The 26,560-nt window shown below is 41.0% G+C and overlaps 1 protein-coding gene across 5 annotated transcripts; it reads left to right on the top strand.

The window, feature by feature from the left end:
• The first annotated feature begins 1,532 nt into the window (after positions 1 to 1,532).
• CIAO2A (cytosolic iron-sulfur assembly component 2A) lies at positions 1,533 to 24,312 on the top strand. Of its 5 annotated transcripts, XM_028099992.2 has the most exons (6): positions 1,533 to 1,775; positions 7,262 to 7,426; positions 12,308 to 12,357; positions 16,169 to 16,214; positions 20,041 to 20,068; positions 24,146 to 24,312. In XM_028099992.2, exons 1-5 carry the CDS (start codon positions 1,652 to 1,654, stop codon positions 20,046 to 20,048), a joined length of 393 nt encoding a protein of 130 aa, XP_027955793.1. In that variant the 5' UTR covers positions 1,533 to 1,651; the 3' UTR covers positions 20,049 to 20,068; positions 24,146 to 24,312. The 5 variants fall into 5 exon arrangements, 4 of the variants coding, with proteins under 4 accessions (XP_027955793.1, XP_027955792.1, XP_087880977.1 ...); XR_015768565.1 differs by lacking the exon at positions 12,308 to 12,357; XM_028099991.2 differs by lacking the exons at positions 20,041 to 20,068; positions 24,146 to 24,312 and adding an exon at positions 17,407 to 18,688.
• Positions 24,313 to 26,560: the final 2,248 nt, after the last annotated feature.

Below are 26,560 nucleotides of genomic sequence, written 5' to 3'. Positions count from 1 at the left end.
CAAGATGTTCGAATAAAGGAGTTTGAGAACTCCTCTACATGCTACCTACCTATGCCAAGACAGTGCTCTCATTGAGATTCAGTAAATATTTTTGATTGAGGTCTCTCAACAGGCGGCAGCAAAGTTTCACCATTTATTCTTTGGACAACATTTAGTTAATTCAAGAAATATATAGAACATCTACTGTGTGCCTGGCACCCTACCATGCGTTTGAAATACAGAAATAAGCTCCCGACCCACTAGGCACTTGAGGGAGACAGGCATGCAAATGAACAAATTCAACGTGTTCAGTGCTGTGATGTGCTCTGGGAGCACAGTGAAAGAGGGTATCAGTTATGCTTGGAGATGTAGGGAGGCCTCACAGGAGGTGAGACCTCAGTGCCCTAACTTTGGTTACAAGGAAGTTGGGGTTATCCTCTTCATTGCTGTGGAGTGGAGTGGAACAGATAGCAGGGAAATTCATAAATTCTGAACACAATTTTCCTGGGACCTAAACTATTCACTTGTTGTCTGGTGAGCCTTAAGTCTAAATCAGCCAGACAATAAAAGTTTAAAGATAAACGGGATATGTTAGCATAGGGTAATTCAGCAAAATGACCCTAACTTTCTTTTCAATATAGAAGAGATGACATTTGGAATCAAGTCTGATAAAAGGTTTGTTTCTAATTGCAAATTCCTCAACATCAGGGATTGGTTCCCTCACAGGTCTATGAGCTGTTTGAGGGCAGGAGCCGCCTCCTATCTTCGTATTCTCGGTGCCTATACACCAAGTCTGGCAAAGTAAGTGGCCAGTAAATGTCTGAAACTTGGAGGGATGGATGGATAAAACCAACATCATCAACCTTGTTCCTGGCATTCATCACAGCCACGAACACCAGAGGACTTAAGACATTCTTTTTAGGATGACAATTTCCAGTATGTCACTACTGGATATCCTGGGCACGAAGAAAGGCCTTTCGTTCTAAGTTGTCTCTGAAGGCGACCGACAGAAATATGCAGCTCGTAGCGGGGAACTGTGCTGGCCTGAGTCCCCCTGAGGCGAGAAAATCAAAAAGCCCTCTCTTTCCCCGCGACTCCTAGCCAACTTCAGTGGACTACCAAGACCTTCCGTTTCACGGCAACGGAAACTCACTTCCGGCGTGACTAGGAAGTAAGAAAACTGGCTGGAAGCGGCTCCCTCAGAGAAATAACAGTAGATTGTCCTTGCACACGCTCCTCCACCAAAAGCAAGATCTTCCTTCCCCTACCTCTTCAGGATTCATTTTCAGCTTATCGAGAGCGCTGAATGAGGCAAACAGTGGCGGGTAACAGACCGTTACCTACCCCTACTTACCCGATATAGACTACAAATCCCAGAATACATCTCTTTGCCCCTTGGTCCCAGCACGCAATGCACCTCACGTGCTGGGAGGAATTTTTTTTTTCTCTTGTCCCGCCGAAACCGAGCAAAGCATGCTGGGGCTTGTGGTCTTCGCGGGGCCCTTCCCTAGGTCCTCCGCGCTACTGTCAGGCCCCGCCTATTTTCTGCTCTCCTGGGCCTTTAGGCTTGTCTTGGCCCATTTGAAGACCAGGAAGTTGATAAATCGCGAGGCCCGCTGCTGAGAGACGGTGGCTCGGATGGGACAGTCGCCAGGGATGGCGGAGCGTGAGGATGGAGCGGGTGTCCGGGCTGCTCTCCTGGACGCTGAGCAGAGTCCTGTGGCTCTCCGGCCTCTTTGAGCGGGGAGCTGCCCGGCAGCCCCGGATCATGGAAGAAAAAGCGCTAGAGGTTTATGGTAACTAATTTTACCCAGGACAGCGTTTGGCGTTGTACGTGGAGATGAGGGTAACGGGGATCTTACCTGAGGGCTGGGGGTGGAGACTCCGGTTTTTGCTGGGTCTCGTTCGAAGCTTGGGAAGCCGTTTCTCCGGGGTCCTGAGTCACGCAGGAATGTGGATCTTTCTAGGACCCGGGCTCTTCCTAAACCTGGGGCAAGCCGAACCTGGGGGTCTTAAACGCTTCATTTCCCTTGTCTGCCCCACGCCCTACTGGCCTTTTCAAGATTTCTGGGCAGAGCAGGCATTTAGGGTGCTTGGTTAGGAAGCAGAGCTGGACTGATTGCACTACTTGTCTCTTTCCTTGCGTCCTCTCGCCCCTGGGTGACTAACGAGTTGGGGACCGGCCTAAGGGCACAGTCGCTCTCTTGTGCAAAAAAAAAAAAAAAAAAAAAAGCAGAGGTCCCCGAGAGAAGAGGACAAACCCGGCTCCCCGTACCCGGGCCTCGAACTTTTAGTTTCTTATCACAGCCAAGCGAGCAGTGCAAAAACGAACACACACACACACACACACACACACACACAATCACATACATTGTTTAAACTCCTGGGACCAGCTTCATTGTACAGATGAGAAAACAAAGGTTTAAAATGGTTAAACAGCTACCCGAAGGTCACACTGCCAGTAAAGAAATGGCAAAAACCAAGCCCATGTCTTCTGATTCCAAACTTTGTGCACTTTACACCATTTCACAATTGCCTTATGACTCCCTGTTTTTGGACTTATGTAGTATTGCTTTTGAAAACTAAAAAGACTGGCTCTAACTACCGTTCAGCTGTTCCTGCTGACTGCGGGTGAAAGATCTAACCAAAGAATACAAATAAAATGTGGGCAAGGATTAGGGACCAGGAGAAGGAGGCCAGGGTTGGAAAAGATCTTTGGAGCCAATCTAATTTACCCCTCTCTTACTAGAGGCAGGACTTAACCCCAGCTAGATGATTATGAGTAGAATGATCTCCACAAAATGGACACATTCCTGTACTATCAGACTTCTTTCTACAGCATCTCAGGACAGAAGGGCGCTTGGGGATACAGCTTTGGAAGAGAGATGATTCTTGTTCTAAAGTTTATATCGAGGGAGACCTATATATGCAAAAATATACTATTTTTTATTTTATGCAGTAGAAAGCCATCAACCTGAATAAGAGATAGAGAAATTCAGAGGAAGGAGAGAGAGTAATCTCTGAATGGGGGATCTGGAAAAACTTAAGGAGGAGTCACTTGAGTTAGGCCTTGAAGTGTAAGTATGCTCTGGATATTTGGAGGGTAGAAGGCATACTAAGAAAAGGGAGCAAAAGTATGGAGGTGACAAAGGAACATGTTAGAGAATGGCAGATAGGTGGAGCTTCAGGATAGAGGTGGTAAAGGGTGGAAGTGTGGTCAAAAATTATTTTAGATACCAGGTCAGAACTGGATCCTGAAGATTTAAATGTATAAAGAATATCAATGCAGGGGGACCTGGGTGGCTCAGTCATTTAAGCATCTGCCTTTGGCTCAGGTCATGATCCCAGGGTCCTGGGACTGAGCCCCACATCGGGCTCCTTGCTCAGTGGGGAGCCTGCTTCTCCCTCTCCCTCTACTCCTCCCCCTACTCGTGCTCTCTCTCACTCACTCTTTTCCTCTCAAATAAATAAAATCGTTTAATAAAAAAGAATATCAGTGCAGAGCCATAGAAGAATTTTCATCAGGGGAGTAATGTGAGAAGAGCAACATTGCTTTCTTTCTAAAGAAATAAATCCAAATCTCTCAAATCAGTAGAAAACCAGAGAAGTTTAATAAGGGGTGAGACTTAATTTCAGGGTTAGGTAGCATATTAAAGAATATAATGCAGCTTGTATAAATGAGCCTTACAGGGAAAATGTGTAGGATGAGGGGCAGCAAATTTCTTTTAAAAAAGCCGTGTTGGGCGCTTGGGTGGCTCAGTCGGTTAAGCGACTGCCTTCAGCTCAGGTCATGATCCCAGGGTCCTGGGATCGAGCCCCGCATCGGGCTCCCTGCTCAGCAGGAAGCCTGCATCTCCCTCTCCCACTCCCCCTGCTTGTGTTCCCTCTCTCGCTGTGTCTCTCTCTGTCAAATAAATAAATAAAATCTTTTAAAAAGCCGTGTTTCCCTGAGCCGCATGGTGACAGAGCCTTGTGAAGAAGCTTTGTCTTTTCTTTCCTGCCTTCATTTTCAGATTCTGTGGCTAATCAAGTGATAAGTGCAGGAGTGGTTGGGGAGAAGGTGGAGTTTGATTAATTTGTTTTTCCCAGTAGCATTTATGATTACAGGGGTGCTATCAATAATAGAACAAAACCTCAGGCTGGAGAACATCAAAGCCCATCCTATGTGAATTCCCTCTGCTCTCCTTTCTACCTCACCATTTGTCTGTTGTTCTCCTTTTCCATATTTTTCCACAACCTCAGAGTAAGAAGGAAATCTTGCCCTCTCCAAGGCCAGCCCAGGCTCCCACATCCTTGGTCTCATTCCCTTCTGCTTATTATGCGAGTCCCCCATCCTCCCCCCTATACTTTCAGTCTCACTTCCTCTATTTGATCCTTTCCCTTGGGCTATAAAACTTACTCAAGTTTCCCTTACCCTTGTCATTGTTCTAGCTTTTTCTAAACCCACTGTTGGTTCTTTGCCCTTCCCTTCCCTGCCAAAGCCCTAGGACTGCATTTGCAGTTCCTTCTCATTTCCCCTTTTGCAAGCTGGCTTCTGTCCTCATCTCTCTACTGAAACTGCTTTCTTGTAGGTGATCTTCTGGGTAACAAATCCAAAGACCTGTTTCAGCTCTCGTCATTTTGAATTTTTCTGCTGCATTTAATGTTGTTAACCTCCCCCTGCTTCCATTTCTGCTTCTTGCTTTTCTTTCTTCTTCTGATCCCTAAATTAGGTGCTTCCCACAGGTCTATTCTTGGGTCTCTCCCTTTACATTAGTGGTTTTCAAACTGAGCTGCCCATAAGAACAACCTGAGGAATTTTTTAAGTCCAGCCCATACTACAAATCCCAATTAAGTCAGGATCTTTGGGAGTAGGGCTTAGACATCAATTTTTGTTTTGTTTTTAAAGCAGTCCTGATGATTCCATTGTTCACCCAAGGTTGGAAAACTGTTCTGCTCATTCTTTGCGAATCCCATGGGTTCAAGAACCACTCTAGCTTTGTTACTCTCTCTCTCTCTTTTTGGTTAATTTTTTTATTTTAATTCCAGTATCATTAACATACAGCATTTTTTGGCTTCAGGTGTACAATATAATGATTCACAATTCTGTATGTTCCTCAGTGCTCATCCTAAGTGTACTCTTAAAACCCTTCATCTATTTCACCTGTTCCTCCACCCACCTCTCCTCTGATAATCATCAGTTTGTTCTCTACGGTTGAAATTCGGTTTCTTGGTTTGTCTGTCTCTTTTTTTCCCTTTGTTCATTTGTTTCATTTCTTAAATTTCACATATGAGTGAAATCATGTATTTGTCTTTGACTTGTTTTGCTTAGCATTATACGCTCTAGCTCTATTCATGTCCTTGCAAATGGTAAGACTTCATTCTTTTTTTTTTTAAAGATTTTATTTATTTATTTGAGAGAGAGAATGAGATAGATAGAGCACAAGAGGGGGGAGTCAGAGGAAGGAGCAGACTCCCCGCCGAGCAGGGAGCCCAACGCAGGACTCGATCCTGGGACTCCAGGATCATGACCTGAGCCGAAGGCAGTCACTTAACCAACTGAGCCACCCAGGCTCCCAGACTTCATTCTTTTTTATGGTTGAATACTATTCCATCACATATATATCAGATATATTCATAAATTCATCAATTGATAGGTACTTGGGCTGCTTCCATATCTTGGTTATTATAAATAATGCTGCTACAAACATAGTCATGTATGTGTCCCTTTGAATTAGTGTTTTTGTATTTTTTAGGTAAATACCCAGTAGTGCAATTAGTGGAGTGTAGGCTAGTTCTGTTTTTAACTTTTTGAGGAACCTCCATACTGTTTTCCACAGTGGCTGTACCAGTTTGCATTCCCGCCAACAGTGCACAGGGTTCCTTTTCCTCCACATCCTTGCCAACACCTGTTTCTTGTGTTTTTTATTTTAGCCATTCTGACAGGTGTGAGGTGATCTCTCATTGTAGTTTTGATTTGCATTTCCCTGATGATGAGTGATGTTGAGCATCTTTTCATGTGTTTAGCCTTGGTGCTCTCTTAAACCTTATGTCACAGTTCAGTATTTGCTGGACTGTCCCATCGGGTTGCCCCTTAAGCACCTCAAAATCATTATGTATAAAATTGAACCCAGTTGCCCCAGCCCCCACCCAACTTTCTTCCTGTGTTCTCCAGTTTTTTTTTTTTCATTCTATCAGTGTTCTCCCAGACAGACTTAAAATCTGAGTCATCTTCCTTTTTCCCTTTCCTTGTCTTCTACATCTAAACAATTGTCAAATTCTGTTGATTCTGCTGCTGAAATTACTTCTCCATCTGTCCCCTCCTCTCCATTACTGTTGTCATGTGCCTGTTTTGGGCCCAGCGTTTTCAGCTGGTATCCCTGGCTTTGCTCTTAGCGCTGAGTCTACCAGCCAGTGGATGAGTTCCCAGCTGACAGTGTTATGCTGTCCCTGTTCCTCCCTCGTTCAGAACCTCTTGAGGATTCCCTATTGACTGTGGCTGACTGTAAAAGATCCTTGATGGTCTGGCCCAAACTCTTTTTTTTTTTTTTTTTAAGATTTATTTATTTACTTATTTGAGAGAGACAGAGAGAGCAGGAACACAAGCAGGGGGAGTGGGAGAGGGAGAAGCAGGCTTCCCGCTGAGCAGGGAGCCCAATGCGGGGCTCGATCCTAGGACCCTGGGATCATGACCTGAGCCGAAGGCAGACGCTTAACAACTGAGCCACCCAGGTGCCCCTGGCCCAAACTCTTATATCCTCACTTATGCTGGGTTCCAGGCAGACTCAACATTCTTTTAATTAAAAAAAAATTTTTCTTAAGTAATCTCTATACCCAACATGGGGATCAAACTCATGACCCCAAGATCAAGAACTACATGCATTGCTGACTGAGACAGCCAGGAGCCCCTAAACTTCTTTTCCTTTTCTTTCCTTCACCTTAAATGTCAAATATTGAAATTTTTAAAGGCTTGATTCAGATTTGACTTTCATAAATCCTGATACCGCAGTCTCCCAAGCTCTAAGTTAGTTCTTCCCCTTTAGCTTCTATGACACTCTTGTCATTCTTATGTTCTCTCTGTAATGTTGGATCCAAGAAACTGGTTATGATCTAATAAGAATCCAAGAAAACAGTTTTCTCAAAAGGAAACTAGTCATGGAAATTTCTGTGAGAAATCTGGGCAGTTACTGTAATATTTGGTTCAAAAAAAAAGCAGTCCGTGTTTGGATTAGGACTGGCAAAGTCATCCTTATTGAGAATATTCATGTTTTAACATAATACCTTGTCTCTGATGATTCTTTAGATTTGATTCGAACTATCCGGGACCCAGAGAAGCCCAATACTTTAGAAGAACTGGAAGTGATAACAGAAAGTAGTGTGGAGGTTCAGGAGATAAACGAAGAAGACTATTTGGTTATTATCAGGTTCACGCCAACAGTACCTCACTGCTCTTTGGCAACCCTTATTGGTAAGGTTTCATATATAAATATATTTTTAATTCTAAATTATTTTACTGATAGTGACCCAAAATAACAATTAGAATCATGTATCACACTTTATAGTTCACGGAGTCTTTTCAAATGTGTATCCTCTGTGGCCCTCACAGCCTATGAGAGAATTTTCCAGATGAGGAACCCAAGACTCAGAGAGTTTAAGTGACTTGCTCAGAATCACATAGCCAGGAAATGATGACGCTGAGGCTCAAACCCAGGTCCCCTGACTCCAAACGTGAGATCCCCTTTAATTACCCCATGCTGCTTTTCTTCCCGGTACACACCTACAATTAAGAGAGTGGGTGTGGGCCAGTCCTCTCCTCAGTTCTGGGGATTGGAGTGGGTGCTGTCAGACTAGCCCTGCTGCCATCACCTTCTTTTCCTTTCGCTGCTCTGTTGGCTTCAGTGCAGTATGGGCCATAAGTCCTAGTAGGAGAGTTCTGTTTTGTTTTGTTTTAAGTTTTTTATTTGGGAGGGTATTTTTGAGGTAGTTTTCTATTCGAGAGGCTGCATTCCCAATATTTTGGAGTAGTCAACTGTAAGATCTACAAGAGATGTCTTTGAAGATAAAGGAGGGGCGCTTGGGTGGCTCAGTCGTTTAAGCGTCGACTCTTAATTCCTGCTCAGGTCGTGATCTCAGGGTGGTGGGATTGAGCCCTGCTCGGGCTCCACGCTCGGTGTGGAGCCTCCTAAAGATTCTCTTTCTCCCTCTCCCTCTGCCCCTCTCCCCCCCCAATCTAAAAAATAAGTAAATAAAAATAAAGAAGATAAAGGAAGTTTATTTCAAACCAAATGTTCATCAGTAGGGAATTGGTGAAATAATCATCAATGGTATATATTAACAATGGAATGCTATACAGGTATGAAAAAGAATGAAAAAGCTCTCTGTGTACTGGTATGGAAGGATCTTTGTGACATACTGTTAAGAAATAAAAGCAAGTATAATATTGCTACATTTGTGTATAAAAGGGCAAAAACAGAAATTTGTATTTGATTGTATATGCACAAAGAATATATAAGAAATGGCCAGCTGTGATGAGGGTGGGTACTGGTGGTAGGAACTGGGCAGGCTGGGGACAGGGTGGGAGGAAGACTTCACTGTATACCTTTTTATATTTTTAAGTTTTTGAAGTATGGGAATATATTATCTTTTTAAAAATAGATAAGTTTATAAAAACGATTGAAAAGTAAATATTTTATTATTGCTTCCATTTTTGTGATTACTGTTTTTCTCTTCTCACTTGTTGATCTGGGATCCCTGTTAGTGATTTCCAGCGTATGGGCCACATCTTGAGGGACTAAAGGGTCCATGAATCCATAAATAGTATTTTTTTTTTTAAAGATTTTATTTATTTATTTGAGAGAGCGAGAATGAGAGAGAGAGAGCACATGAGAGGGGGGAGGGTCAGAGGGAGAAGCAGACTCCCTGCTGAGCAGGGAGCCCGATGTGGGACTCGATCCCGGGACTCCAGGATCACGACCTGAGCTGAAGGCAGTCGCTTAACCAACTGAGCCACCCAGGCGCCCCCATAAATAGTATTGTAGTTATTTATTTATTTTTAAGATTTATTTATTTTTTGAGAGAGAGAGAACATAAGCCAAGGGAGAGACAGAAGGAGAGAGAATCCTCAAGCAGACTCCCTGCTGAGTACGGAGCCTGCCGCAGGGCAGGATCCCAGGACCTTGAGATCATAACCTGAGCCAAAATCAAGAGTTGGCCACTTAACCGACTGAGCCACCCAGGCCCCCCGATGATATTGTGGTTATTAATATTCCATCCTAGAAAAAGCATTTTTGAATGCATGCTTATTTTTTTGTCATTGGACAGTTTCTGAATCAACAGATACCAGAAGTACTGCTACTCTCTTGACGTGAAGGGAAATATCTTAAAATATTTTAATACATAAGAGTTCTTAAATAGACAGTGTATTACTCTAAGAGCCTTTAGCAAATTGATTTTTCAAAAAGTAACATTTATTTTGTGTTTTTTTACATTACAAAAGTAGTATGTTTCTTGGCAATAATTTGGAAGCTCCACAGAAGCATAAAGAAAAAAAATAAAAATAAAAATCAGCTGTCATAAAAGAATGTGTGCTCTAGGCTAAAATTCCAGTTCTGTCAGGTCTGCCACTTTGTGGCCTTAGGCAAATTACTTAAAATTTCTGAGCCTCAGTTTCCTTATCTGTAAAGTAGAGATAAAAGAGTGTCAACAGTTATAAAGGTTAGATAATAGAACGCATGAAATAGATAAGGAATATTTTTTATTCTTCATTAAATATTAGTTTTTAATTATATAGTCATAGAGGTTTGTGCTAATCACATCAGTATATCATTTTTATAACCATTTATACCACTTCTAGGCTTTCACAATTTATTAAATAATATGATGAACAACTTTATACATAAATATTTTCATATATCTCTAGTTATTGCCTCAGGATAAATTCCTTTAATTGGAATTATTGGGTCATATGGTATAAGTATTTTTAAGCCTCTGGATACATATAAGTAAGTCCTTATTAAAAAGTTTCTACTCTTGGGGCACCTGGGTGGCTCAGGTCATGATCCTGGAGTTCCGGGCTCGAGTCCCGCATTGGGCTCCCTGCTCGGCGGGGAGTCTGCTTCTCCCTCTGACCCTCCCCCGTCTTATGCTCTCTCTCTCTCTCTCTCATTCTCTCTCTCAAATAAATAAATAAAATCTTTAAAAAAAAAAAGTTTCTACTCTTTGACCCAGGAGTTAAGGAAATAATTCCATTGGAGAAAATAGTAACATGTACAAAACTTTTATAGTAAATTTATAATAATAAAGCTTGGAAGAAACTATAGTATCTATTAATAAGGAAATGGCACCAATATAATGGAATTTCTTGTTTCTATAGAAAATGATAATCAAGGAATCAAAGTATCTGAGATATGTATGAAAAAACTGGAATGCTAAGTTGCATATTTGATTATGATTGTAATTATCGAAAAACCATGTTTGTGTGGACAAAGATTGAGAAAGCCCAGGAAATAAAAGTAACTCTAAAGGCGCCCGGATCCGATTATGGTAGCTACTTCAGATCTGTCCACTCCTTGAACAAAGTATTGTCAGGTTTTTTGGGACCCTTTTAATATGAGTTCCAGTTAAGACCCTTGGCTTTTTAGAAGTTAGTATACTAGTATAGTAAACCACGTTCAATCAACACTATTGAAAGAGACATTAAAGGGAGCCTTCTTCCTGGCATCTAGCAGGGTTTTCCTGTGAGCAGGTAGTGTGAAGCAGGGGAAGGCACCTGGGTATGTGTTCCAGCCTGATTGCTTAGGTCGTCACCTACTCAGAGTTATCCCAGTAAATAATTGCAAAAACAAGGAAGATTCAAAGGGGATGAGTGGGTAAGGCAGAGAAACCAGCTGATAGCCAGCCATTTGTGTTGACTTAGTCCAGATAAGAATAGCTGAAGGCAGGTGTGGTCCAATATGAAGGGCATAGGATTTGGAGTCAGAAGGTCTATATTTAGCTCCCAGCTCTCCGCTTGTCAGACAAATCACTTATCGAGGTTCCTGGTTGTAAAATGAAAATGATACAATAGTAATAGCTAATATTTATTAGATACTTTTTATGTACCAAGTCCTATTTTAGGCACATTGCATGACTATTTACCACTCATAACAACCCTATGTATAGTGGTACTATGATAATACCTAGTTTACAGATAAGGATACTGAAGCTCAGGAGAGGTTAAGTAACTTGCCTGGGGCCCCATAGTTTGTATATAGTGGAGCTTCTTTTGAACCCAAAGTATCTATCTCAGTAATGCTGTACTGCCTCTCTTAAGGATATTGATGCTCAAGAAAGCGCTTTGTGAATTGTGAAACAGTTGTTATTTACTATGTGGGTAAAACAGCTACCAACAGTGAGTGGCTCAGATGATACACAGGTAACAAAGAGACAGTGTGGGGGGCAGAGGGAAGAGAAGAACCCTCCAGATATACTTTAAGGCAGGTCTTCTAAAGGGAGACCCTCTTAAAGAAACTATATGTTGTCTTTAAAGTTCTCTAATACTTATTATGAAATTACTGTGTTCTAGACTCTAAGTACTCTGAAATACTTTGTGCATAAGAACAGTTTGACTTATCTTTTGTGTCTAGGGGTGTAGATTTAGTTAAAAATTCCTTCCTTGTTTTGAGGTGGGGGAGAAGTGGAACATGGGCGCACTGAGGGTTTGTTCCAAGGCCAGTGTTAATTTCTGTTGCAAGTCTCAGCTGAAGCGGGACGGCGGGGGGATGTGTATATATACACATAACTGTGACTTGGCATTGAGGTGATAAACTGAACTTCAGAGGATCTTGTTTTAGGGAAACAACTCTATTTGTACATTGCAGGTATAGAGGATTCCAAATTTGAGAAGTTTCTTGTGGTCCTTTTTAAGTGGCTCTTATTTGGTCTTAAATTTTTGCATGATCTGGCCTGTTGTGAGTGTTCAATAAAGTTAAATGAGTGAATTGACCTTTGCTTGAAGGTAAATTGATGTAGTAGAAAGGACCTAAGCTTTGCAGTGGTCTTGGGTTTTAGGCCCATTTGCCACTTTACTAACTCAGTGACCTTGGGCAAGTTACATTGTGACCTTAGTTTTATAATTTGTAGAATGGGTTTGGTAATACGTGGCTCACTGGATTATCATGAGGAATATGTAAGACTATATATATTAAAGTTGCTAGCATGGTACCTGGCTCAAAGGAGACCTACACTGGATTGAGCCAAAGCTGTTTCCAGCTACTGTATTGTATGGAGACACCTACACACAGTTGTACACATTGTCAAGAATTAATAAGAGAAGAGATAATTGGGGCCTTTTCTTTTTTTTCCTCTACAGGGCTGTGCTTAAGAGTAAAACTTCAGCGGTGTTTACCGTTTAAACATAAGGTAAGGAAGATTTTGTTGTTTTATAACAGCTTTATTGAGATTTAATTCACATTTCACACAATTCATCTGTTTAAAATGTACAGTTTAGTGGTTTTCCTGTATTCACTGAGTTGTGCAACCATCACTACTATCAATTTTTTGTGGTTTTTTTAAAGATTTTATTTGAGAGAGAGTGCGAGCAGTCACTGGTAGGGGGTGGGGCAGAGGGAGAGGGAAAAGGAGACTCCTCGCTGAGGAGGTCCAACTCAGGGCTTGATCCCAGGACCCTGAGATCATGACCTGAGCCGAAGGCAGCCGCTTTAACCTACTGAGCCCCCCAGGCACCCCAGTTTTAAAACATTTTCCTCACCTCAGTAAGAAACCCCATACCCATTTCTCCAAACCTTCCTCCCTCCCCAGGCTACCACTGATCTCTTTTTGGTCTCTATAGATTTGCTTATTCTGAATGTTTAATTTAAATGGAATCATACAGTTTGTACTCTTTTGGACTGGCCTCTTTCACTTAAAATATTATTTTCAGAATTCATCCATGTTGTAGCATATGTCAGTATTTCCTTCCTTTTTACTGCCTTGTATGATTCCATTGTATGGATGTACCATAGTTTATTTGTTGATTAATGGATGGACATTTGGGTTGTTTCCACTTCTTGTCTATTATGAATAATGCTGCTGTGAACATTCATATACAAGTTTTCGTTTGGGCGTGTTTTCATCTTCCCTCCACCTAGGAGGGGACTTGCTGGATCTCTTGCTAACTATATTTAACTTTTTGAGGCACTGCTAGACTTTTTTCCATAGCTGCTTCATCATTTTACATTCCCACCAGCAGTGTATTAGGGTTCTTATACTTCTGTATTAATATTATCTGTCTTTTTCATTATAACCATCCTAGTGGGTTTGAAGTGATAACTCATGGTTTTGATTGCCATTTCCATGGTGACTAATAATGTTGAATATATTTTCATGTGTAAAAATTTAAAACCAAGGAAGAACCACTTAGAAAGGGCCACAGGTAACCTCTCAAATTTAGAGTCCTCTGTGCCTGCAAGGTACCAAGCCCACTGTGTGGTTTCCTTGAAATATAGTTCATGCAGGAATAGCAGGATAAATGCTTGACTTTTCCCCTTTATTTATAATTTTTCAGAGTTGAGTCATGCATAATTTTAAACCAAAGTAAATGAATATAGAGTGATTTTATACCTGTTGCTTTGTTGTCTGGAATAAGAGTTAGTGTTATGCCACTAGCCGCTAGAGGAATTCATATGGTGTTTTGGCGGGGTGGAGGGGCAGAGGGAGAGAAAGAATCTTAAGCAGACTCCATAACGGCGCAGAGTCCGGCGCTGAGCTCAATCTCCTAACCCTGAGATCGTGACCTGAGCCAAAATCAAGAGTCGGTGCTTAACTGACTGAGCCACCCAGGCGCCCCAAGGTGTTTTGTTTTTTAAAAAAGACTGTTCTAGATGATCTCTAGGGTCTCTTTTAGCCATAATAAGGTATGATTTTTTTTTTCACTCTTGAAAAACATTTATCTTAGTAGTAAAATAACTGTGTAAGAATTAGTTCATACACTCCAGGGTTCTCTGGAGAGTAGACATGTCTTTATCATACAGCATGTTTTATTTGTCACAGGATTTTGTGGGTTTGTCTCAGAAGGTCTAGTTCTTGGAGGTTAACTAATCTGAGGAAATGCAGCAGGTCCAGGAGGTTTAGCTTAACCAATATTATACTTGAGAGTAAATTTAGCAAGATAATAATAAATGAGAAGAGGAGGATACTTAAAACTATATTGTGATCCCATTTTTGTAAAATAAGCAAAGAAAAGAAACTTCCAACTTTGGGGTGTGTGTGTGTATATAAAATCTGTATTCCATTATGTAGGTATGAAGAAAAATACGGAATAAACTACACTAGATCATTAATATGACTTTCTTGGGGCTTAGGGTAGAGAGGAAGTTTAGATATTTTAGGTACTGATTTGGGAGGAAGAGGTAGAGTGTAAGGTAGAGAGATTCATGAGTAAAATATGTATGAGATCTCATTTGAACTATTGGGATTTCATCAAGATAAAAAGCTTTTGCACAGCAAAAGAAACAGTCAACAAAACCAAAAGACAACCGACAAAATGGGAGAAAATATTTGCAAATGACATATCAGATAAAGGGCTAGTATCCAAAATCTATAAAGAACTTATCAAACTCAACACCCAAGGAACAAATAATCCAATCAAGAAATGGGCAGAAGACATGAACAGACATTTTTCCAAAGAAGACATCCAAATGGCCAACAGGCACATGAAAAAGTGCTCAACATCGCTCGGCATCAGGGAAATCCAAATCAAAACCTCAATGAGATACCACCTCACACCCATCAGAATGGCTAAGATTAACAAGTCAGGAAACGACAGATGTTGGCGGGGATGCGGAGAAAGGGGAACCCTCCTACGCTGTTGGTGGGAATGCAAGCGGGTGCAGCCACTCTGGAAAACAGTATGGAGGTTCCTCAAACAGTTGGAAATAGAGCTACCATATGATCCAGCAATTGCACTACTGGGTATTTACCACAAAGATAGGGATCTTTGTGTATTCCTATGTGTATCTAAATGTAGGGATCCAAAGGGGTACGTGCACCCCAATGTTTATAGCAGCAATATCCACAATAGCCAAACTGTGGAAAGAGCCAAGATGTCCATCGACAGATGAATGGATAAAGAAGATGTGGTATATATACACAATGGAATATTATGCAGCCATCAAAAGGAATGAGATCTTGCCATTTGCAACGACGTGGATGGAACTGGAGGGTGTTATGCTGAGTGAAATAAGTCAGTCAGAGAAAGGCATGTATCATATGACCTCACTGATACGAGGAATTCTTAATCTCAGGAAACAAACTGAGGGTTGCTGGAGTGGTGGGGGGAGTGGGAGGGATGGGGTGCCTGGGTGATAGACATTGGGGAGGGTATGTGCTATGGTGAGCGCTGTGAATTGTGCAAGACTGTTGAATCACAGATCTGTACTTCCGAAACAAATAATGCAATATATGTTAAGAAAAAAAAAAGAAGATAGCAGGAGGGGAAGAACGAAGGGGAGTAAATCGGAGGGGGAGACGAACCATGAGAGACGATGGACTCTGAAAAACAAACAGGGTTCTAGAGGGGAGGGGAGTGGGGGGATGGGTTAGCCTGGTGATGGGTATTAAAGAGGGCACATTCTGCGTGGAGCAGTGGGTGTTATGCACAAACAATGAATCATGGAACACTATATCAAACACTAATGATGTAATGTATGGTGATTAACATAACAATAAAAAATTTAAAGAGATCTCATTTGTGTAAAATTTTATTTGTGTATATTCATTAAAGTAATTGGAATACCCCCTGCAGGCCTTCCACAGGTGACCAAAATTAAAAAATCCTAATTTCAGGGCCCCTTAACTGACTGTGGCTCAGTCAGTTAAGCGTCTGCCTTCAGCTCAGGTCATGATTCCAGGGTCCTGGAATCGAGTCCCCCATTGTTTTAATGGGCTAATAAAATTTTTGTCTATTACTATATGTTGACACAGTTCCAAGCAGGGAGCCTGCTTCTCCCTCTGCCTCTTTCTCTCTGTCTCTCATGAATAAATGAATAAAATCTTTAAAAAAAATCGACTAATTTCAGTCCCAGTTTTGGAGGGATTTGTCCCTAAGTCATTGATGTTAAGAACACTATTTGGGCTTTCATTCCTAGACACTTGAGTCCACTGTGCATTTCACTTCATTTGTTATCTTAGATTGTTCTAAATGTTTTGGTTTTAATATTTTTTTCTTCCCTAGTTGGAAATCTACATTTCTGAAGGAACCCACTCAACAGAGGAAGACAGTAAGTCAATCTTGACCCATTAAAAAGCAACTTCAGATAGTACTTCATCTTGGATACTGTTATTCTGCTATCCAAGTATCTATAGGTCATTTGCAAAAAAGTGAAGAATTAGTTATTAGCTCTTCTTTGAGGTGGGGAACGTACACTTTTCAAGGAAGTAATTTTTCAGTAGGACTCTAGGTGAGCAGGCCCTGCGAATATTGGCTGATTTAGGCTAGTAGCTGCACATCTCTAAAGAATATCCAGCTCTAGGAACCTTGACTTATAAACTCTAAAGAGGGCTCGATTTTTTTTTTCTTTGGTGCAAGATAGAGAGCTGTGTACTTGAAATTGAAATTGAAGGTCTAGAAAAGAATAAGGACATTTCTCTTTTAAACTCTTACTTTGAGAGTGCTTTTAGCAAATTATAGACAGAAGATATGGGCCAATACCTTTATTATATGAAGATCCATGCAAGCTCATTAAAAAATAAAACACCCAGTAGATTAACAGAGACGGACAGAAAATTCACAGAAGAACTAATAGATAAACATGGAGAAATGTTCTCTCACTATTTATCAAGGAATTGCAAATTATAGCAATAATAAGGAGCCGTTTTTCACCTGGTGTTTTATGTGTGTGTATGTTTGTTTTTATTAATAATACCAGATATTTTTTGAAAACTGATAGCTCATGTATTGTTGCTGACAATACAATTAGTAAAAAATGTTGGGAAATAATTCAGTGATAAGAATCAAACCATAAAAATACTCATACCCCTTGATCTAATAATGCCAGTTTTAAGAATCTTTCCAAAAAGAAGGCTGTATATATAAAGGTGCTCTGTGTAGCATAGTGTCCATAATTAATTTAGAAGGCTTATAATTTTTGCTATTTTAAATAACCCTGTAGTTTAAAAAATAGGCTTACAGGGAAAAAATAGCAATTTTCAAAATTGTATTTACTCTTTACTCTATATGGAAATAATGTATATGGACGAAGACTAGAAAGAAAGAAATGAAAATAGTTGTGATAGAGTAGTAGGAATTTAGGGGGTATTTTTCTCTGTAAGTCTCCCTGGTAGAACTTATAAAAAGTGAGCCAGCTTTAAGTTATCAAGGAGTTAAATTCTGTTTTAATGGGCTAATAAAATTTTTGTCTGTCACTATATGTTGACACAGTTCCTCAGCTAACTTTTGTCTGTGTTTTACAGTCAACAAGCAGATAAATGACAAAGAGCGAGTGGCAGCTGCAATGGAAAACCCCAACTTACGGGAAATTGTGGAACAGTGTGTTCTTGAGCCTGACTAATAGCTATTTTAAGAGCCACTTAACTTTAATTGTTTGATATTCTTGTTTAAATTCTTCGTAAAATGTAAAAGACATGTTTAATACATAGGTGATTTGTACCTCAAGGTGTTTTTTTAACAGATGATTTGCAAGCAAGATTTAATTATAAGTAGTACCTAGTTTGTTCAGTGTATAACATTCTCAGGATTTATAACACTTAAGTGATTGGACAGAAAAATATTTTCTAGTGATTATGTGTCAGATGAGTTGCTATTTTTCTGGTGCCTCTTCTGATAACAACTACTTTTCATGTCAAATATTTACTGTGCCCAAGTGTATTCAATTTAAATCATTGTAGCATAAATAAAGCAGAGATGATTCTTGTAATGATGTACCTTAGAATGTTTTTGTTGAATTATAAATCTTAGTGTAAATGCCAACTCTAAAAGATATTTACAAAGCTTTATTTTCTGATTATTATGTAGAATCAGAAATCTGAGAACCAGAAAGAACCCTTAAAATCAGGAGTAGGCCCCGCCTTCAAGGATAGTCTTGGACCCATTTGTAGATGAGGATCAAATGTGGAGTGGGCCAGATAACATACGTAATTTTGAAGATCAAGAAGTCCCCAGAGAAGTTTTGATTAAACCAATCTAAATTTATGGTTTCTTCTTTACTTGAACTTTGTTCAGTTTATTTTAGGGGATAATGATCATTTGAAGTGTAACAGGGTGTGGTTAGGAAGGTGGCCTCCCAGATGTTTCCCAGTGATCCTTGATTCCTGGTCTTCATGCCTCTATGTATTTCCTTCTATATTGAATCAAAGCTGCTAGGTGTGGCTAATCACGAATCAGAGGTGACAGTGTGTGACTTCTGAGGCTAGATCATAACAGGTGTTGTTACATTCATCTTGATTTCTTGAATTTCTCACTCTGGGAATCCAGCTACTGCATCTTGAGAACACACGAACAACCCTGTGGAGAATTCCACAAGGAGAGGAATTGAGGCCTTGCACCAACAGTCAGCACCAATTTGCAAACCATGTGAGTGAACCATGTTAGAAGTGATCCTCCAGCCTCAGTCAAGCTGGTATCTGGACTGGAACTTCACGAGACCCTGAGCCAGAACTGTCTAGCTAAGCCGTCCACATTCCTGACCCAGAGAAGCTGTGAGCAATAATAAATGTTTATTGTTTATACCACTAAGTTTTGGGGTAATTTTTTATATAGCAATAAGTAACTAATATAATAGGTTATTAGAATGGAGTTCTTCTGCCTGAAATTTAATAGAGGATACACAGGGAAAAATAGGAGAACTTGTTCCATGGCTCTTGAACCCTTTTATCCACTTTGAGAACATATGTTTTGAAAGAACAGGATTTTATAAGAAGATTAATGAAGAGATTCTTTTTGGATAAAGCTGTTGCTGTGTTGAGTTCCAGCCCCCATTTGGTGGAAGGGTAGGAAAGGGACACCTTCTACCATTATCTGCTGAGGGGAATTCCAAGGGGACAACTCAGACAGTTTAGAAATGTGTTCCCTGCAGTTGGGCGATCCAGTAAACCGGTGCTTGGCTCAGGTCTGAGGAAGAAGGTGGAAGAGGACCTAAGGCTGGGCCAAAGGCAAGCTGATTCCTGCCTAGGAAGTCTAGAGGGCAAGAGAGGCAAGGCCAATGACTCTGATGACAGAGCCCTCAGGGCACGGTATGCATGACTATTTCTCATGGACTGTGCTGTGGGGTCATGTTTGACATTGTCCAATAGGCCATCAGCAGAGCCAAGGAGACCTCCACGGAAAGGGTCTGAACATGTCCTGCCTGGTGCCCCAGAACTGAGGAGAGAGGACAGCAAGGGCGGGGGGATGCATTTGTCAGGGTCAAGGTGTACAGCAGGGACCTCTGGTAAGCTCATGAAAGTACCAACCCAAGAGGGAGCCAGCCCTAATCACCAGGTAGGCCCCAAAAGCACAAAGCCAACCAACTAAGTAAGAACAATCCTATCTCGAGTATTGCTCCCTCGTCAGCCTCCAAAGCAGTGGTAGGCTAACTAGCAAGCAGGGGGGCGGGAGAAGAGGAAAGGACTGTATCCCATTGCTCTGCTGTAGGTTTTAAGCCTGAAGCAGGACCCAAATTAGCCAAAGAGTTAATGCCAAGTTTGTAGTTTTGACTATGAGATGTGACTAGATTCTTAAATGCAGTGAGATTTTATGATTAAAAGTGATGGGAAGACTTTGACAGAAATTGTCTGCCCAAATCTTCACCGTTGGGCAGAGGAAGATTATACCTTCTCAACAAAGTATCAAAGGATAGTGAGGGACAAAATAGAATGAGTTCTTCTATAACATACTGGTTCTAGAAGTCTTGTGGAAACCGTCTTGGCTTCTGCTAAGTCTGCACTGTCTTCAGCCCAGCTTTTGTCCCACATTCTCCCTCTTCGAAGAAAGGTGCTGTTCGGAAAATCAGACGTCGTGGCACTGGAGCACTAGCTTTGGGGAAATGTCACTACTGATTCCCGATCTTTTGCTACAAAAGTTCTCATTGGCTCCTCTCTTTTTTCCAGGTCATTAGAAATCTGTCACCCAGCCTATGTAAGTAGATCCACAAGTAATGAAGTATTGCTGATTTTTAGTTGTCACTGTAATCACTTCCTTCAAATGACAAATCCACCAGAGTTGGGCCTTAGCACCAACACCCAGTTGCTTGCTTCATGGCAGTCTGCAATGGAGGGCCAGGACCAGAACTAAGCGTACCTAGTGTGTACCCTGTTTCATGTTCTCCCAGCCAGTGCACACGTGCGCATACATGTGTGCTTTTTGACTGGCTCTCTGCTTCTAAAAGAAAGGGCAGGTATCATCAGAGGGGCTCTGAGACTAATAGCCCAGGGTCAAATTCACATCAGTCCTCAAGTTCTGACCGTTTCTCATCACTAGAGCCTTGATGGTCTGGGAAACCCAGGAAGCCATAGCTAGGGTTTAAGGAGGAGGGCTGTCTTTATAGTCCCTTCTTAAGAGACCCTGATACATGAAATGCTCATTGCCAGTTTCAGGTGGCTGGAATCTAATGAAATCTGAGATCCCTAGTGTATGCTCTCATCAACAGATATTTTAGTGAGGACTGTCTTGAGTAGCCAGCACTATCAGGTGCCAAGGATGCGAAGACAGATTGGCCCCTCTTTGTCCCCTCGGAGCGTGTACTTAACCAACCTCTGCCTTCAGCCCCTCTGCTGCAGGCCATGAATGATGCTGGCCATCTCTTCTAGTGCCTGAGCTTGGCTTGGCCGGGGAGGCACAGAGGCTAGACAGCTAGAAGCAAAGACAAAACCATTCCTTAGGGACTGTCGAGTGAGGAGACCAGCTAGAAATGGGTCATTGCTGCAGGCACTCCCATCCTGCTGGTCCTGCTGCCCTTGGAACTTAGATGTGACTGCTGTGTCTGCTACGGCCAGAATGATCTCTCCTCTCCCTGCTGTTTTGTGTGACTCACTCCAGCTTCAGAGCCCTAGATGGGGTGTCTAATCCCAAGGGCCATATCTATGCCCTGAGTGCCAGGGAGGCGGGAGAAAGGAGAGGTTGGCCTTCTGTATGGGACACCACCTCTCTCTCAGCAAGACTCACATGGTGGGAACTCCCCCAATTCGTGAAGAGGGTTCCAATGACTAATGTCTGCTACATTAATAATATACTTAGATGAAGTTGTACTTAATCATGACAGCATCTATACACACAAGTGAAAAGTAGAGGTACGTATATTTATAAGAGGTATTATCTAGTCCCATCTACTGCTGGATCAAATTTTTTTCGGAAAAGGTCCAGATAGTACATTTTCCAGCTTTGTGTCTGTCTCTGTTGCAGCTATTCAGCTCTGCTCTTGTTGCACAGAGGCAGCCATGACACGATGTAAATGAGTGAGTGTGGTTGCGTTTCAGTAAGACATTTTTATGGGCACAAATCTGAATGTCACTTAATTTTATATGTCATGAAATATTATTCTTTGGATTTTTTCCAACCATTTGAAAATAGAAAAACTATTCTCAGAAGCCAAAACCAAAACCAAAAAAACAAAAACAAAAAACCCCAACAACCCGTTCTTGGCTTGAGGGTTGTATGAAAGCAAGTATCAGGAAGAATTTGGCCTGTGGGCCATTTGCCGGCCCCTGATCTGTAGGAATGATTCATAACCTTTTTGGAGGGTCTCTGACCTCTTTGGGAATCTGATGAAAGGTAGGGAATGGATCCTTTTCCTTTTCCGAAAGGAAAAAAGGCACTCATATGATACTTTGCATGTGACTTCAGGACGTCATGGATTTGCTAAGGAGTCAGTGGAGGCCAGGTTTATAACTCTCGTCTGCAAATAATGCTGCCCGCGCGTTTGGGCTTCCTGTTCTTTCAATAACTCCTCAGAGCCCTGGGCTTCACAGCTTTGGTTGGAAGCCACTATCTTCTTAAATCATAATATATACTCAAGACGCTTTCTCAGCTCTACCACGAAGCAACTGCTTTGTACCGAAACTGCAGATGTCCCCAGCAGGATGCAATTAGCTGTGATTGGGGGAGGACTATATTTTAGGAAAGAGTAGGATTGCTATAAAAGTCGCATTGCATGGATAGCCCAGTTGGTGCCCCTGGTGTGTTAATACAGTGGCAGAAAACAAGCCAGTGAACTAAGGGTTAAAACACAGCACTGATGCATTACTCCTGAAGACACTATTTTTTTTAAAGCTGCTGGTGGGTCCTGAATATTTGTTAGGTTATTCCTTATATATTTTTTGTATATATGAAATATTTTACAACTAATTTTTTTAAACCCCCTGGATTTAGCCTGGCCCATAGATTGTCCCTGACTCACGTTAGACTGCCTATCTGGCAGAGGCGGACTCAGTCCCTGCGTGAACTTATTTGGGCCAGATGTGCTAGGGGAAGGGATGGCAGTTGCTGTATGGGCTGTGAGGTTCTCTTTGAGTACTATTATTATCACACAGACCTTTGCCCGTCGCAAAGGAGGTGGTTCAGAGCACAGACCCAGGTGCCAACATGCCACCTTGCTCTAATCCTGGTCTTAGCCCCTTGGGTAGCAATGTGACCTTGGGCAAGTTACCTAACCTCTCTATACCTTAGTTCCCTCATCTGTAAAGTGAGGTATTTGATAGCGCTGCTAAGAGGATTAAGAGGGAGTGCTGAACACAACGCCCGGAACATAGTAAATGCTTTATTTTAGTGTATGTTAAGTAAAAATAGAGGGGAGGGCCCCTTGGTGCTAAGTTACTTGGGTGCAAGTTTTCCTCGCCAGCTGGGGGCAATCACCTGGGGAGCACTAGGTGGCAGCAAAGCATGACTCCTTAGTGTCAGCTTTCAGGTTTCCAGCTGGTCAGCCAGGAGCAAGACAGAGCACTGCCTGCTGAGCGTCACCTGCGGAGGGACCTGCGGAGGGACCCCGTTCCCCACCCAGGGCACCCTTGTCACCCCTCTGACCCGGCTGCGCTAAATGCCACAACACACTGGGCACTTTGCCTTTGTTCTGACAGGGGTGATTATCATGGAAGACTTTCTTAGATGTGGAATTACTTTGCCAGAGGTTATGAATAATTTTGAGGCTTTTGATATATATTGCTGAATTGCCCTCTGAAGAAATCGTACTGATCAACGTCCTACCAAGAATGGGGGTTTGTGTCTCGGCCCCACACTAATCCTGGGTATTTTTACTTTATTTATTTTGGGGGAGGGTATTGTTAGTTAAAAAAGATCTTTGCCCAAGGTGGAAGATTTTAAAATGCTACCTTTTTTTCCATTCACATTATTTGCTAAGATTAAATATTGGAAAATATTTCTATTGGGATTTTTTTTAAATCCCCTGTTTATATCCTTTGCCCATTTTTCTATTGACATGTTCACTTTTAATTTATTTTTATTTTTAAAAAGTTTATTTATCTGAGAGAGAGAGAGCAGGAGCAGGGAGGGGGGCAGAGGGAGAAGGAGACTCCCCACTGACCAGGGAGCCTCAGGCGGAGGTCAGTCCCAGGAGGAGCTCAATCTCAGGAGCCTGAGATCATAACCTGAGCTGAAGGCAGATGCTTAACTGACTGAGCCACCCAGGTGACCCTGAGATGTTCACTTAAACAAACAAAAAACTATACAGTATGGGTTTTAGCATTTTCTGTCATATATACTGCAAATATGTTTCCCAGTTTTTTGGTTATGTAGGCATGTTTAATTAATGTCTACTAACTGACGTAAACTACATTAACATGTTAATAAATAACATGAATTACTTAGTTTTTGAATGAGTAATACCTGCAGGTGGTTTAAACATCAAAAAGCATAGCCTAAAGTATATGGTGAAAAGACTCCTTCCCAACTCTGTCCACCTGGTTCTCACCCTTCCCCAACAGGTTTCATGATTAATAATTTCTTATTGCTCCAGGGAGTTTTTATGCCCTTAACAGCCAATACCAATATATATATATATATACCTTTTTTGGCACAATTTTTAGCATACATCTTGCCAGACCGTGCTGTTCTATGCTTTGCTTTATTTTTTTTCTACTTAACAGTGTGTCTTTGAGATATTCCCATAACAATCTACAAAGAACTTCCTCATTTTTCACAGTGTTACAGTGTTCCATTGTATGTATCATATTTTTTTTTAAGATTTTATTTATTTTTTGACAGAGAGAGAGAAAGACAGCGAGAGAGGGAACACAAGCAGGGGGAGTGGGAGAGGAAGAAGCGCGCTTCCTGCTGAGCAGGGAGCCAGACGTGGGGCTTGATCCCAGGACCCTGGGATCATGACCTGAGCCGAAGGCAGACACTTAACGACTGAGCCACCCACGTGCCCCGTATGTATTATATTTTATTTAACAAGCCTCCTATTGATAGACATTTAGATTATTTCTGTTATCTTGATATTACAGACCAGGCTATAATGAGCAACCATATATATACCTCATATCATACATTTACAAGTGGATCTCTAGGATAAATTTTTGAAAACGGGATTGTTGGATAAAGGATCTATGCATTTACATTGTATAGATACTGACAAATTGCCGTTGGTAGCGATCGCACCAATTTGCACTCCTACCATCAATGGGTAAAAGTCCCCATTGCACTGCAGCCAAATAGGGCATTATCAAACTTTTAGATTTTTGTTAAACTGATAGGTGAAAAATTTTACCTCAGTAGAATTTTAGTTAGTATTTTCCTCAAGATGAGTGAGGTTAAGCATCATTTTTATATGTGTTAGAAACATTTGTATTTTCTTTAATGTGAACCATTCATATCATTTGTCCATTTTTCTGGTTAGTCTTTTTCTTAATGATTTGTAGGAGATCTTTACATATTAGAGTAGTGATATATGTTGCAAGTTTTTTTCCAGTTTGTCACTTGTTTTTGATTTTTCTCATTTTTTTTTGCCATGAATATTTTTCTTTTTTTTTAGTGCTTTTTTTGTGTGTGTTTCTTGTTTTATTTTATTTTTATGTGACTGAATTTATCAATCTTTAATTTTATGTGTCCTGGATTTTTTGGTCATAATTAGAAAGATTGTGTCCTCTCCAAGGTAATAAAACATTTTTCCTATGTTCGTTTTTAATACTTTAATGATTTTATTTTTTAATATTTCAACCTTTGGGCCGTTTGGAATTTATACTGGTATCCATGAGGAGTGGACCCAACTCTCTTTTTATCCACATGGCTAATTATTGTCTTGACACCCTTTGTTGAATGGTCCATCTTATCCATGGCCATTATTTTCAAATCTTACTTTATGAACCATATGGTCATATATTTTTAAAGATTTTATCTATTTATTTAAGAGAGAGAGAGACCGAGAGAGAGAGCATGATGGAGGGGGGCGGGGAAGAGACAGAAGGAGAAGCAGGCTTCCCGCTGAGCAGGGAGCCAGACGTGGGGCTCGATCCCAGGACCTTGGGATCATGACTTGAGCTGAAGGCGGGCACTTAACAGATTGAGCCACCCACGCACCCCTGGTCACATTATTTTTTATAAGGAAAAATGTAAAACTTAATGCCTAACTAATTAACACTACATTCATTTAATGGATTCAATGTTTTCAAAGACTTGTTAATTTTTTTGGAGAATTCTCAAGAGATAAAAGCAAAATATAAAATAATTTATGCCAAACGATCCCAATTAAAAACAAAAGAGTGCATTTACATATTAAATGGCTAAAAGCAAATATATTAAAAATTTAAGAGTAGTTATCTCTGCCTTTAAAAAAGTTTATTTGCAATGAGTATGTTTTCTTTTAATAATATGATAACCCCTAATAAATGTTACTAAACATGCACACACGCGTCTTATGCCGTATGTCTCCTTCATAAAGCCATTTTAAAAAAAGTCTATTTTTAAGGTAGGAGATAAATAAAGTAAAATGTTCTTTTCCCCCTTGGGGAAGTTTCCTTTGATTCTGTCCAAACTCCTAGGGCCTAGTACTGTATCACACTGCTCCTATTCTTGGTTATCCTGAGTCTGTTTTTTTATTTCCTATCTTCTTAGGTGCCCCCTAAGTCTCCCACGCTCATGGTAGTGTTTTCTTGGTGAATTACTTCAGGCTCACCTTGGTCATAATGAAGGGATTCAGCTTCACACAGGGTTTCAGCCTTTGGCATTTCACATAAGGAATGTCCACTGGATGATGGGTCAGATCTGACCTTTAATCCTGGCTCTGCCCAGACAAGTATGAACTTGGGTAAAAGTCACTTCCCTTGCTTTAGGTTTCCTTCTTCCTTCTATAAAATGAAGGTGTTAGATACTCTCTAAGTTTCCTCCTGGTTTAAATTTCTATCTATTAGAAGCCACAATGGATTCTGGCTCTCTGGGGCTTCCAAGGATTCATTAACATCCTTAACAACCCCAGGAGTGATTAATATTGAGCCTGGTCCACAGTTATGAATCTGTTGATTTATACAGAATTGAGAATGATTTATAACCCAGTAGCAAAGCTTATTAGTTGTCGTTGTTTTTAAGGAATGTATGCTTCTTTGGTGGTGGTGGTGGTGTGGTGGATGATGTTACTGCTGTTTTGATTCAATAATTAAGCTAAACTGGGTCACATCAGCTGAG

This window comes from Eumetopias jubatus, unplaced genomic scaffold (genome assembly GCF_037043125.1).
Source record: "Eumetopias jubatus isolate StellerSeaLion01/CBP00866 unplaced genomic scaffold, mEumJub1_p1.0 scaffold_7, whole genome shotgun sequence".
Lineage (NCBI taxonomy): Eukaryota > Metazoa > Chordata > Mammalia > Carnivora > Otariidae > Eumetopias > Eumetopias jubatus.
The sequence above is the reverse complement of the archived record's forward strand: the minus strand, read 5'-3'. Positions and strand labels throughout refer to the sequence as shown.